The following is a 13,272-nucleotide window of genomic DNA, read 5'->3' as shown; positions in this document are numbered from 1 at the left end:
GGCGCTGCGTTCAGACCCTGCCCAGAGGAGGCGGGGCCAGGCGCTGTGTTCAGACCCCGCCCAGAGGAGGCGGGGCCAGGCGCTGCGTTCAGACCCCGCCCAGAGGAGGCGGGGCCAGGCGCTGCGTTCAGACCCAGGCAGTTCTTGGCTCTTTCAAGCTCAAGTTATTTTTTTTCTCAGATGATACCACCTGTGTAAAACAAAGCCCTGCAGAATCTCTTGTCTGAGCTTTCGAGTGATATACAGGAAATGTTTTGCAAGGTCCGATACTGTGTGACTTCCACAGCTGACCGCATCGATATTGTAAAGTATTTGAGTTGCTGCTTGAAAAAGCTTTGACTCACCCTTCAAACTGCACTTTGAGTGGAATGTCCAGAAATGGGCTATAGAAGAGTAAGAAATATTTTTTATGAAATAACCAATCTTTTCAGAAACAGAGACCAACGTTTTTCTTCACAACGGGGACACACTTTACACAGCTGCAGTCTTCCGGGTGTGGTCGCAGTATACCCAACTAAAGAAACAAAACAGAAGAAAACACGCTGCCGTTCAGGTCCCGCTGCCTCCTCTTGCACGGGGAAGACGACAGCGATCCTCTGATCGAACAAGCTAGATCGCCCTGCTGGTCTGGATCTGAGCCCTACCTGGATGAGATTTGCTAGGGGAACTCCCATGTGCCAGATGGACTGGGCCCAGTTCCCCTCGTCGGCGCCGGGCGTGCCGGTCCTGCAGAACTCCAGAGGGGTGCACCACTGTCTGAAGGTTCTGATGCATCTCCCGCGGCACGCTGCAGAGAAGGAACTGCAGTTAGTTTCCAGGTCTCCTGGCTCCCCAGGAGATTCCTCAGCAGACCTTGCAGCAGCTCTGCCAGCAGGTCACTCCGTTCAGCCACCAGCCTCTGCTCCTTCTCAGGGCTTTGTTCTCAAGCTCTGGTAAAGGCTGTGAACTGGATGCGCTACACAGCGGCTCAGCAGGAGGGACTCTAAGGAGGACAGAACTGTTGAAGTCCAGAGTGGAGATGAGCAAGGACTCTGGGGTTCACATCCCGACTCTCACTGACAGCGTCCCAGGATCGTTAGTGACCAAATAGTAAGGACAGTACTTCCTTCATGGCAAACACCAGACACACTGACCGGCCCCCCAGGCCCAGGACTGGACAGCCCTGCTGCAGACACACTGACCCCTCCAGGCCCAGGACTGGACAGCCCTGCTGCAGACACACTGACTGACCCCTCCAGGCCCAGGACTGGACAGCCCTGCTGCAGACACACTGACTGACCCCCCAGGACCAGGACTGGACAGCCCTGCTGCAGACACACTGACTGACCCCTCCAGGCCCAGGACTGGACAGCCCTGCTGCAGACACACTGACTGACCCCTCCAGGCCCAGGACTGGACAGCCCTGCTGCAGACACACTGACTGACCCCTCCAGGCCCAGGACTGGACAGCCCTGCTGCAGACACACTGACCGGCCCCCCAGGCCCAGGACTGGACAGCCCTGCTGCAGACACACTGACCCCTCCAGGCCCAGGACTGGACAGCCCTGCTGCAGACACACTGACTGACCCCTCCAGGCCCAGGACTGGACAGCCCTGCTGCAGACACACTGACTGACTCCTCCAGGCCCAGGACTGGACAGCCCTGCTGCAGACACACTGACCAGCCCTCCAGGACCAGGACTGGACAGCCCTGCTGCAGACACACTGACCCCTCCAGGCCCAGGACTGGACAGCCCTGCTGCAGACACACTGACCGGCCCCCCAGGACCAGGACCGGACAGCCCTGCTGCAGACACACTGACCGGCCCCCCAGGACCAGGACCGGACAGCCCTGCTGCAGACACACTGACTGACCCCTCCAGGCCCAGGACCGGACAGCCCTGCTGCAGACACACTGACCGGCCCTCCAGGACCAGGACTGGACAGCCCTGCTGCAGACACACTGACCCCTCCAGGCCCAGGACTGGACAGCCCTGCTGCAGACACACTGACCAGCCCTCCAGGACCAGGACTGGACAGCCCTGCTGCAGACACACTGACTGACCCCTCCAGGCCCAGGACTGGACAGCCCTGCTGCAGACACACTGACTGACCCCTCCAGGCCCAGGACTGGACAGCCCTGCTGCAGACACACTGACTGACCCCTCCAGGCCCAGGACTGGACAGCCCTGCTGCAGACACACTGACTGACCCCTCCAGGCCCAGGACTGGACAGCCCTGCTGCAGACACACTGACTGACCCTCCAGGACCAGGACTGGACAGCCCTGCTGCAGACACACTGACTGACCCCTCCAGGACCAGGACTGGACAGCCCTGCTGCAGACACACTGACTGACCCCTCCAGGACCAGGACTGGACAGCCCTGCTGCAGACACACTGACCGGCCCCCCAGGACCAGGACTGGACAGCCCTGCTGCAGACACACTGACCTGTGGAAAGGTTTATTAATCCTCAGTCCGATGTGATCTGACCCCCTGCCTCCCCAGCTCTGCCTGTAAGCCAGCCCACCGTTAGCGAAGCGTTTGCGGTAGAGCTTCCCCTTGTCCGAGCCGCAGGTGACCGCCAGGACGTCTCTGTAGATGAACACACTCCCGCCTCTCTCTCCACCCTCCTCCTCCTCCTGCTCCTCCTGTCCAGATGAGGAAGGGCTGTCCTCCTCCTCCTCCTCGCTGCTCTCCTCCGATTCATCTTCCTCCTCGGTGTCACTGCTCCTCCAGCTCACACCATCACTCTCCTCTGAGCCCGAGACAGACAGATCGATGATCTTAAAAACACATCTCATGCATCGAAACCCTCACACACTAGTCAGAACTGCAGGCCGACCTGATTCAGTGCTGGTCTGTTGAGCCTGATGGACAGTTTCTCTCTGAAAGACAGCAGGACATCAGTGGTCATGTGCTGTAAGGACTTTAATCACAGCTCATGGAGACACATGTGAAGAGCTCCAAAGCACGAGTCAGAGGTGCGAGGGCTTCGGGATATCGATCCGAATTTTCACTCACCGAGTCTGGGGACGAGCTCCTCTTTCGTCTCTTCGCCTCTGGAGACGCAGTGGACTTTATCTGAAAGGACAGAAGAAAATTCAAAAATTTTTTTCAGATCTGCATATCACTTGGCTACATGCGAGGCGATCCTGTTGCGCAGCTGAGCTCTGCTGCACAGTTAGAGTTCTGCAGGTCTGCACAGCACCAGGCGAGACCTCCGATACCAACGAACACAGTCCCCGGATAGACCAGTGACCCCTGTCACTGGGAACCTCTCTGACGTGCTGCTACCTTGTGGGGATTACCCGAGCTGGAAGGGGAGCTGTTAGCCCTTGAGGGTTAGGGCTGGACTGCTCAAGACGGCCTCCTGATCGCCCAGATAAGAGATGGACCGCCTGCAACACCGTCATGTCCGTCAGCTGGGATACTGCCTCCGGGACAGAGGCCCAGCTCACTCCTGCTTCTGTCTGGGACTCACTGTGGCCGCACACCCTTGGGTAGTCCTGGCTTTCATTGCCCAGGGTTTCAAAAGGAGCAGAGGCCCTCTCCATCTGGGTTTTGTTCGGACGACTTCCTCAGATCCTGACCCTCACATGGACACGCGGGGTCAAGTGCAATCAGCAGCCCAGATCCAGGGGTGCCGGTTAAAAGACGGACGCTTCCGGAACCACGTCTTGTGGTCTTTCCCGACAGGTGAGGCAGCTTCCGTCGGGCAGACCTACCTGACTCTGGGAGCGGGTGGGCTTTCTCTTAGGCACAGGCTTAGCAGGCTGGTCCCCCTGAAACGGATTTGAGAAGCTGGCGATCACTGGCCCAGGGCAAGCGGACTGTGTTACTAAGGACTTGTGCAACAGAACTGTGGTCTTGCATGAAGCAGGTGCCCTGCTGCCCTACGTCTGTAGAGTGGTGCATCAAGTGTGCGTTTTCCTGCTGTCAGCCTGCAGCTCTGCAGCTGTGTGTGCTTGTGTCTCTTCTTCTAGCTGTACATGAGCATTAGCTGAGAAGTCAATCCAGATCACGGATCTCTTCCTACACTGGCGGACTGGCTGAAACAGAGAGGGGTGCGGGGCCAACAGAATCAAGTGTTTCAAATACTCAAGGGTCTTGACAAAGTCGACCCCAGCAGACTCCTTCCAAAGGAACAGGGAAGACAAGTGGAGACTATGTGGAAGTGCACTTGAAAGTCAGAGTATATGGCACGTCTTTACACAAAGGGTGGTCAGTGTATGGAACAAGCTGCGTAGCTATGATGCTGAAGCTTCCCCTATGCTGGCTTCTCTCCAGACAGACACAGCTGGATCAGTTATCTACTAACCACCGTGCATCTCGTGTGAGAGACCTCTTCCACTCCGACACCTCGTGCCCCCCAGCCCCTCCTCACCTCCAGCAGAGCGCCCAGCGGCCGGCCTTTGTAACGGATGCTGCTCTTCCACTTGTGGTTCCTGCCTTTCCCTCCGTGCTTCTCGAACTCCTGGGGGCTCATCCACTTCCTGTTGGCCAGGACGCAGGGCTGACCTGCCGTTAAAAGACAACCCAGTGTCAGAGCCCAGAGTCAACACGATATCCCCCCCATCGGACTGGTACCACAAGCAGCCAACACTGTGGCGCTGCCTAGATCACAGCTGCGCCCCATGAACGGGTCGATTCTACACAACTGGACCATCAGAGGCTCCAGAACCAAACCACGTTGGTTTCCTCCTGCGTTCCAATACACAGAATTATTCTCTTCTTGTTCCTCCAAATCCAGAGACGGTTTCTTCCCGCAAGCTGTCAGATTATGGGAATCTGCCTCTAGCACTGGCTCACGCTGTCGTCCTGGTCTTGCACACTGCCTGTGCTCATGTGTATTTAAGCTGTGTGTTATTTCTCGTGGTTGTTGTTGCTGCTGCTGCTGCTGCTGCTGCTGCTCCGTGTTGGCGTTTCCTTGAGGTCTTTGTATCGGAGCGTACATGCAAATAAGCATTTCCTCGTACTTGTGTACAGTACGTGACAAATACACCGAACGGAGCTTCTCAGTCAGCTCACTCTGACAGAGCTCCCTGCTCGAACTCGTTAGCGTATCGCTCGGCGTGTCCGCACCGCCCTCACAGCGCCCAGCCTCTCGCACACCGACGGCACCACCGCGATAACGGGGTACAACCAGGGTACTCTCCTCCAGGCGCGACCTGCAACAGGTTATTAAACTCCGCGTTGCCGGAGCCCGTCGGCTCTCTCGCCAGCGAGACGGCACTGTCCTTACCGAGTCTCCCACGCTGCCAGCTCCCCCTTACCTTCCAGATACTTCCCCACGTCGAAACGGCCCTGCTTTCCCCCACAGGTCACCGGCAGGACGAGCTCACGGACCGGGGCGTCTGCGGCAGAAGAGATACATCACGCTCACGAACAGATCTATAGACCCCCGCGCCCTGGAGACCTGACTGAGCGTCATTAAAACCACAGGTCTCTCATTGTTTTCATGGTATTATCAGCTTAAATGTTTTTTTTTAGTTTATAAACTCATTTATAATTAATACAATTGATCAGTTTTCTTAATCTGGAGTGACAAAATCTCGTATTTTCTCCTGTCTCTCATCCAGCCAGGTCCAGAGTCTCTTTCTCTTGGCTCTAATGCTCTGCTCACTGCTTTTCAAATCCAGTTCTGTTCTTCAGTTACAGTGTCTAGACCCCAGCAGCCCAACTCCTAATTAAGACTAAATCTTCACACCACATCATTCCAGTCTTGGAGCCTCTGCACTGACTTCCAGTGCAGTTTAGGGTGAAAATATAAAATCTTCCTTCTAGCTTTCAGAGGTTCCCTGCAAACGTCTTATCAGCACACACTCCCGACTGCGTCCTCCTATCAATCACAGAAACTGTGAGAACCGATCTCCTCCTTGCCCAGTTCGTACGAGTCACAGGTATTTCGGCACACCAGCTGGTATGGTCCGACCTTTCCTCTGTTCAATGGATTTTTCTACGACGCCAACGTGCGCCAATTCTTTCACTTTCATTTCTTCCCAAGGGGCTGGGAACCTGGCCGATCGCAGGCAGGAGGCGGGATGAGCCGGCGGGACTCACGGTCGGCCCTGCAGAGCTGCAGCTCGGTGCAGGCCTGGGCGCCACCCCGCTGGGCAGTGTTCCAGAACGGGCCGATCTTCTCTGGCGCCTCCTTCTCCAGCCAGGCCAGCAGCTCGGACATCCCCGTCTCCTGTCTGTCCCTCAGCTGGACCTTTAGCTGCTAATGAAGGGGAAAAGACCCTCAGGAGATGACAGCCCCCGCACTGCACAGGCCTCCTGAAGCTCTGCTGCAGCTGTGGGGTGCGTTAGGTGAGAAGCAGGGCCAATACTAACTAAAACACATAAAAAAAAAAATCTGTCCAATTCCAAAATAAGCCTCTAAAATAAAAACCTTTGTCAGGGTTCTCCTGCCTAGCTCCCACTTCCCTTTCCTCTCTCTGTGTTTGTGACTGAGAGCTCTCTTTCGCCCCTCCACCCTGGATTGCCTAATATGTTGCACCTGGGACTGATCGGCATGTCACGGCAGCCATGTTGGCTCAAATCATGGCTTCAGGCCCAGAGCCAACATGGCGGAGGCCCATTGTCTTTTCACTTCCCAACAGGGGGCTTAGTTGGAACCTTTTCAAGTTTTCTTCCCGCTGAAAGGCTGGAGATTTAAAATCACTTAAGAAATACAATAGTGAAAGGGCATCAGCCTCCTAGATGTTTAGGAATGGAAAACAAATACTGCTATACACTGGTGGAGGGGAGACCCCATTACCTGCAAAACACTTTGAGTGGAGCGTCCAGAAAACCGCTAGAAAGTGTAAGGAATTGTATTATTATTATTATTATTATTACCTTGTACTTCCTCTCGGGGATGATGTTTTCGGCCTTCAGATTCCTGAGCAGCTGGTAGGGGTCTTTGACAGGAACGAGTTCGGTCTTCTTAATCTGGAAGCTCTGGCTCTTCGGCTCGTCTGTCTGCGATCTCTTCCGCTCCATGGCTGAGGGCCTTAAAGACATTTGTGTACTGAAGCTTTCAGTTCTCTGAGAATCCCAGCGGGACATGGAGAGAGGTTGTCCTCCGCATGTTGGGAAAGTCTTCTGTGGAATCGGACTTGTCCACAAGGAGGCGGGGCCTCTAGTTTAGTGCTGAGCCTGTTATAATTGACAGCCTGCTATTATAATTATTCCATAATATTAATATTATTTGGCTGTTCCCGCGTGGCTGATCTTCAAAATGTCTGGCACGTTAACCAACAGAATAATGTGCCCAGAACTCCAGCTCTCGGTCCTCCAGAACCTACCTCTGTGCTTGACGCCCTGTATAGGCTGCCTGTGAGTTTCCGGATTCATTTAAAAGGATTTTGTTCTTTGTTGATTTTGTTGTACTGACGCACTCTAATCCTGTAATATGTCAATCAATGAGTCAGATATGGCGTTGCATCTACAGTTTCTAGGAGTAAACTCTTTTGTCTGCTATTCCTCCCTGATGACAACTCTAGTGTCTACTTTGGTTACAGTTTCAACTGTACGTTCTGCTTGTTGAAAACATACAACAAATGTATTTTCCCTGAGCACATCATCTCACCTCCGTCATAACAAAAAGAACACAAAGGTCATGAAGAGATCTGTCAAATAGGATCTTGAGCCCTTTAACATCGGCATGAAGGCATCAGAACCAGAAGGATTGCATTTATTTAACGGAGAAACATTTTCAATACCTTTAATTCTCCAGCATTGTGATTCCTAGTGAAATTAACCTTTTAGCCAAACTCTGATTTTTGAAGATTTAGTTTTTATTTGTTTCTGGTAGAAACAACATATCTAGTAGTTACATGTTATGTAATGACTACAGGAAATATACCTGCGCACGCTATGAAAGAAATATTTTTGAATTGAAACACATACTTAACTACTTAGCCATCCGAAATAATAAACATCTTACCGTGCTGCTTTGCTTTCCTGATGAAATGTGTGCTGGTTTTCAGCCCCTGCGCTACGAGCTTGAAAGAAACCTTCTGATTTCAAAACTCTCCTGCTTGATTCAGACTGTCCAATTCAGGAAGAGCCACACCTGAATGACGGAGAGACAGATCTGCATCACTTTGCATATCCAAACAAACTGATATCCAGGCAGAACAGTTTCTGTTTAAAATTCCGACAACTAGAATCAGTAATTCTACCTGGGAGCTAACCACAGCAAAACCGGATTTGAGACGTTAGCACACCTGCAATTCAATCTGCTTAAGATCTTTGGCAATTTGGCTTGGCTGTTTAAAGATATATAACACCAGAAATGCTTTCTGTTTCACTTCTCCATCCTTCACAGAGTGAGTCTTCCATCTCTGTGGAAAAGGAAAGTGAAGTCTGAAGTTTTTCTGTGCACAGATGATTAATAAGATGACAAAAGGCATCTGAGGAAGACAGGACTTGGCACTAGGAGAGTCTCGCCTGGCTGCGGGTTTTCCACAGGAACAGCCCACGCGTGAGAAAGGCAGTGTGGGGCTCTCCCAGCTCCCTCAGCCTGGTAGAACTGCTCCGGCCGCAGTCGATCCTGCGAGGGAAAGCCGTGTTTGAGGGGGGCCAGACGGGCTCTCAGCAGCACAGCACCCCAGTCACGCCTCAGGGCACGGTTGTGACCTCTTCCCAGAAGTACAGTATGTTACAGGAAACTCCCAAAACGTGTGTGGGCAAGTCCCAGCTCCATCCCGCGTTCTTCTGGGAATGGCAGGGGATGGGATTGAGGAATGGAATTGCTGGTAAGGTGTTGAATGGGATCTTTGTGCTGCATTTTTAGAGGAAGTGCATAGCACCCAGGATGCAGTATTCCAGTTTTCCAGTCCACCCCCAGTATCACGGGGAGGTGGGCTTGGGCAGAGCACGAGGGGCACATGGACAAGAGACGTGACTTCATGTTGCTCACCTGGGGGGGGCGCTGCTTGAGCTCAGTGGATAAGGGTGAGCTCACACCCCAGGGGACGAAGGGGTTAAAAACAGAACAAGCGCCACATGTCCACTGTGTGAGTGAGGGGTGGGAGAAGGAGCAGGGGTCTGATGCAGAGAACAAACCAGGCTGGGCACAGGTGAGACTGGGCACAGGTGAGAGTGGACATGGGTGAGACTGGGCACAGGTGAGAGAGGGCACAGGTGAGACTGGGCACAGGTGAGACTGGGCACAGGTGAGAGTGGACATGGGTGAGACTGGGCACAGGTGAGATTGGGCACAGGAAAGACTGGGCACAGGTGAGATTGGGCACAGGTGAGAGTGGACATGGGTGAGACTGGGCACAGGTGAGAGAGGGCACAGGTGAGACTGGGCACAGCAGGTGAGAGAGGGCACAGGTGAGAGAGGGCACAGCAGGTGAGACTGGGCACAGGTGTGAGAGGACACGGGTGAGACTGGGCACAGGAGAGGTGAGACAGGTGAATGGAGATCTGGGGGAGATGTGTGACAAGCTCATTCATCTGCAAGTGAACGGAAAGCCTCTAAAGAGAGCTCAGTCCATCATGGTGAGCTTGGTGGATGCTGCGATCCAAGCTTGAGGATAATTTTGGCTTCTGAAGACTTTCTGGAACACAATTTCTAAAAAAAACACAAGGCGCCCCATCCGCGATCCCGAACAGCACTTCCCAGTGGGACAGCGCATCCGTGTCCTGCGGCCACAAAGCTACTCCCCCGGGCTTCTCCTGATGCACTGTAGCCACCCCTGAGCCCCTCGGCCCAGCGACGTCTTCAGAGCCGACACTCAGACTCGAACCCCCCCTTACAAACAGCACGAACAGTCAGTCAAGCGCTGCGGTTGTGCCGGTGGGCGCAGCTGTACGGAGCGTCGGAGCCGTTTTCGTTCCCGAGATACGGCGCCTTCGTGTTTCGGGGTGTCACGTCGGTCAGCCAACCCGTCCACAAGGTCCGTCCCCCCCTGCCTCCTGACCCGTCGCACACCTGTCCCCGCCAGGAGGGCCGAGGTCGCCTCCCCGCACCCCGTGTGGTGGAAACGGGCTCATCCTGACCGATCCCTTCCTCCGCGTTTCGAGTTCGCCGGCGCACGACGCTTTGGGAGGTATTTTTAGCGAATGACCCCCCGTCGCCAAACAAGCCTCCTCCCTCTGCTCCCGACTCCGTTACACGTGTTGCAGTGCGCGACGCCGAGCTGACGGCGGCCCTGTTTCAGCTCCGAGGGCGGTGTGACGCGCTGCGGCGGCGGTGTTCGCGAGCTGAGCGGCGAGACGAAGTTCAGGGTATTTTGGGGGAATCTGGAGGATTTCCGGACACTGCGCTGGCTGTAAGCGGCGCACACAGCTCCTGGCTCCGGCAGGCTCCCTGCACACAAGCACCGTTACTCGGGCCACGGACACGGCATGGACACCGGGGGGCCGCTGGAGCGTTGTGAGTGACCCCAAGGCTGTGTGGGGGGGATGTTTAATGTGTGACGTCGTCAGGTGATGAGGAACCGGGAACGATTCAAACACCCAGGCAGCTCGGGTCTCGAAGTCGGAAACTTTCGCGATCGGCTAGAGAGAATTTCCAGACATAATGAGGACGTATTTTCGCAAAGAACCTGTAAAAATCTCGTTTGGATGGGCTATTCGTCTGCAAAAAGCCGTTACCTTCTTAGTTTTAAACTTTTGGTTTCGCAATTAAACATTTCCTGTTTAAAGTTTCCACTTAAATCAGGCAAAGCACCACTACATGGACCTGTACAGTGTATTAGTACACGTATGGAGTTTTACGGACATTTTTATGTGTATTTTTACCTAGATTATTGCGATGCATCAGATATAATGATTCTTAATAAATGTGCGTGAAGACGGAGTGTTGGCGATTGACGGCGGGTTCTCTGTTTTATGGGACAGAAACAAAATATCCTGTCTGGAGCGAGTCGGTTTTATGGAGCTGAAATGATCTGGTGGTTTTAATCCCAGATCAAGGACGGGTCTGGGGCTCCAACCGAGAGTATCAGGAACAAACCGACGCGATCGGTGTGGAAAACGAAACCATCTTCTAGCGAAGTAAAAAAAACTTCCCCAGCAGCGTTTTCGTCAGAGCCGGGGTGTCTGTCCGCCGTCAGAGAGGGTTCCTGCCCTGAGGAAATGAGTGGATGGACCTGATGAGGCTGATGAGGGCCGGGATGAGAAACCAGCAGTGTTGTGTTGCGGTGAGAGTTTCGGGCGTGAAGGAGCGCTTATTGCTCCCAGACGCGCTCAGCAGGCAGATCGGTACGCGAATGGGGCCAACTGGCAATTTCCTCTTAATCGCTTCCAGAATGATAGCAGACACTCATCTCGTATCATTCAAACTTCACCTGCTGCATCCCGGCGGAAATGCGTTTCTGCAATTAAGGAAATGAATTTTGCCTCCTCGGACCCGCAGCCTGCTGTGAGTGTGGTGTGTTTCCGAGGCCCGTGTCTCTGGCGCGGCAGTGAAAGAGCTTTCTAACAGCTGTGGGGCTGTGTGGAGGGAGGAAGGCTGATCTTCTGTGGCTGCCTCTGTCTGGGGGAGTAAGTCTTCTCCTCTGATCCACCAGGGGGCGCTGAGGATGAGCTGCAGAGGAGGAGGGACGGCCTGGATCTTCCCCCAGACCGTGAGTAGGGTACAGGGGCAGAGGGGGATTCGCGGGGTCTTCACCTTGCAGTAGGGGGGCAATTAGTGGGGTCTTCACGCTGGGGCAGAGCATCTGTTATTTGGGGGGTTTCCACAGTGGGTTAGAGGTACAGTTATTTGGGGGTCTCCACACAGGGGTAGAGGGAAGGGAGTCCAGGCTAGGACAGAAGCACAGAGTGATGTCCAACTGGGGTCAAGGGGCAGTTAGAGTGATAGCTCTCCTCCCTGTAGCAGCGAAACTGATTTTGATCTGTCCAGAGCAGACACGCCCAGGAAGGGCACTGACCCCCCTCGCTGTCCCCCAGGGCCCGACCCCGTCCTGCGGATCGTGCTGCTGGGCAGGGGGGGGCCCGCGTGGCTCTCCGTGCCCAACACGCTCCCGGGCGCGAGGGAGCTGGCGCTGCGCGTGGGCGCCGCGGTCGACGGCCCGCCCCCCGAGCCCGGGGAGCGGGCGGCGGAGACGCTGAGGGCCGTGCTGCGCTCCCGTCCCCACGCGGTCTTCATCCCGCTGGCCCCGGGACAGGCCGCGCCCGGGGACAGGGACACCCTGCGGCTGGTCACCGAGACGTTCGACCAGGACCTCCGGTTCCGCACCATGCTGCTCCTCTCCAGCGACGAGGAGGAGGGGCCGGGGAATCTCCGGCGGCTGGTCCGGGACTCCGGCTGCTGTTGGCACGTCCTGTCCGGGAGCCGGGGCTGCTTCGCCCGGGCGCAGGAGCTCGCGGAGGCGGTGCAGGCCATGCTGGCGCGGACCTGCGGCGGCTTCTACGCGGACGAGCTGGACCGGCAGGCGGAGGCGCGGATCCGGCACGCCGCCGAGCTCGTCCTGCGGGAGCGGGGCGCGGAGATCCGCCGGCAGGAGGACCGGCTGCGCCGGAGGCTCCAGGGGGAGCAGCAGCGAAGGGAGATCCGGGAGCTCTGGAGGCGGGAGAGGAGGGAGGCCCGGGAGGAGGCCGAGGTGTACAGCCTGTACCTGAGGGGCCTGCAGTGGATGCTGGACGCCCGCGAGCTCGCCCGGAGGATGCTGCCGGGGCCGGTGGTCGCCGCTCTGGACTTCGTCGAGCGGGGGCTGTCCCGTCTGTGCGACGTCCTGAGGAGTCCCTTCTGACGGGAATCGGCTCTCGCAGGCGGGGGGGTTCGGCCCCAGACTGGAATGGCTGGTTGGTTCGGCGGGGTGGGGTGGGGAGAACGAGGCGGGGCGGACAGGCTGCCCTGACACTCCACCGTGATGCAGGCAGGGCGTAGGCGCAGGAGGGGCGTCGCCTCTGGAAGCTGTTCTGATGCCGGCGGGACTCCTGAGCTCGAGGGCAGGAGAGGACTCTAGTGGTAGAGTGGTAGACTCGGAGGTAGCCTAAGTACACCGGTCTGTACCAGCAGGGGGGAATTAAGACTGGTGTCAGCTCTGCTACCTCCGGCGTCCCTCAGGGATCTCCTGCGGCACCTGTCTCACTCCTTATCTGCATGTCCTCTGCTCCATAAACCCTGAGTCCTGGAACTCTCTTCTTGGGTCTGTCAAGGACCCTGCTGATGATTTTCAAACAGGTGTAAAGGTGTATTTTTATAAACTGTCTTATTTCCATATTTCAACCTTCCAGCAATTTGAGTTCTTTGCAAACTGATTATAAGTGTAGTGTATTGCTTGATTAGAAGTAAAATGTATGTAACGTATTGTTGCTGTTTACTTCTGTGGTCTGATTTTGTTA

At 55.4% G+C, this 13,272-nt stretch overlaps 2 protein-coding genes across 3 annotated transcripts; one reads left to right on the top strand and one right to left on the bottom strand.

Moving 5' to 3' along the window:
* Positions 1 to 49: 49 nt before the first annotated feature.
* Positions 50 to 8,235, bottom strand: LOC148821550 (uncharacterized). The gene is made up of 13 exons (XM_088930767.1): positions 8,151 to 8,235; positions 7,913 to 8,041; positions 6,823 to 6,976; positions 6,043 to 6,202; positions 5,256 to 5,336; positions 4,367 to 4,500; positions 3,708 to 3,764; positions 3,004 to 3,063; positions 2,825 to 2,867; positions 2,510 to 2,737; positions 645 to 787; positions 446 to 514; positions 50 to 82 (listed from the first exon to the last, which is right to left on the bottom strand). Exons 3-13 carry the CDS (start codon positions 6,964 to 6,966, stop codon positions 50 to 52), a joined length of 1,152 nt encoding a protein of 383 aa, XP_088786893.1. The 5' UTR covers positions 6,967 to 6,976; positions 7,913 to 8,041; positions 8,151 to 8,235.
* Positions 8,236 to 10,186: 1,951 nt separating this feature from the next.
* LOC148821549 (uncharacterized) lies at positions 10,187 to 13,235 on the top strand. 2 transcript variants are annotated; one of them, XM_088930925.1, is made up of 3 exons: positions 10,187 to 10,354; positions 11,493 to 11,549; positions 11,875 to 13,235. In XM_088930925.1, the coding sequence occupies exons 1-3, from the start codon at positions 10,327 to 10,329 to the stop codon at positions 12,675 to 12,677; spliced, it is 888 nt and encodes a 295-aa protein (XP_088787051.1). In that variant the 5' UTR covers positions 10,187 to 10,326; the 3' UTR covers positions 12,678 to 13,235. The 2 variants fall into 2 exon arrangements, with proteins under 2 accessions (XP_088787051.1, XP_088787052.1); XM_088930926.1 differs by having other exon boundaries at positions 11,833 to 13,230.
* Positions 13,236 to 13,272: the final 37 nt, after the last annotated feature.

This window comes from Atractosteus spatula, chromosome 13 (genome assembly GCF_055471065.1).
Source record: "Atractosteus spatula isolate fAtrSpa1 chromosome 13, fAtrSpa1.hap1, whole genome shotgun sequence".
In the NCBI taxonomy this organism is placed as follows: domain Eukaryota; kingdom Metazoa; phylum Chordata; class Actinopteri; order Semionotiformes; family Lepisosteidae; genus Atractosteus; species Atractosteus spatula.
The sequence above is the reverse complement of the archived record's forward strand: the minus strand, read 5'-3'. Positions and strand labels throughout refer to the sequence as shown.

Excerpts from the sequence above, each read along its gene's own strand:
- LOC148821550 (XM_088930767.1), bottom strand. The coding sequence starts at position 6,966 with ATGGAGCGGAAGAGATCGCAGACAGACGAGCCGAAGAGCCAGAGCTTC. Across the intron at positions 5,337-6,042 it reads GCAGCTCTGCAGGGCCGACC|ACGCCCCGGTCCGTGAGCTC; the intron begins GTGAGTCCCGCC and ends CTTCTGCCGCAG. Across the intron at positions 2,738-2,824 it reads ACAGACCAGCACTGAATCAG|AGGAGAGTGATGGTGTGAGC; the intron begins GTCGGCCTGCAG and ends TCTCGGGCTCAG.
- LOC148821549 (XM_088930926.1), top strand. The coding sequence starts at position 10,327 with ATGGACACCGGGGGGCCGCTGGAGCGTT. Across the intron at positions 10,355-11,492 it reads CGGGGGGCCGCTGGAGCGTT|GGGGCGCTGAGGATGAGCTG; the intron begins GTGAGTGACCCC and ends CTGATCCACCAG. Across the intron at positions 11,550-11,832 it reads CCTGGATCTTCCCCCAGACC|ACACGCCCAGGAAGGGCACT; the intron begins GTGAGTAGGGTA and ends TGTCCAGAGCAG.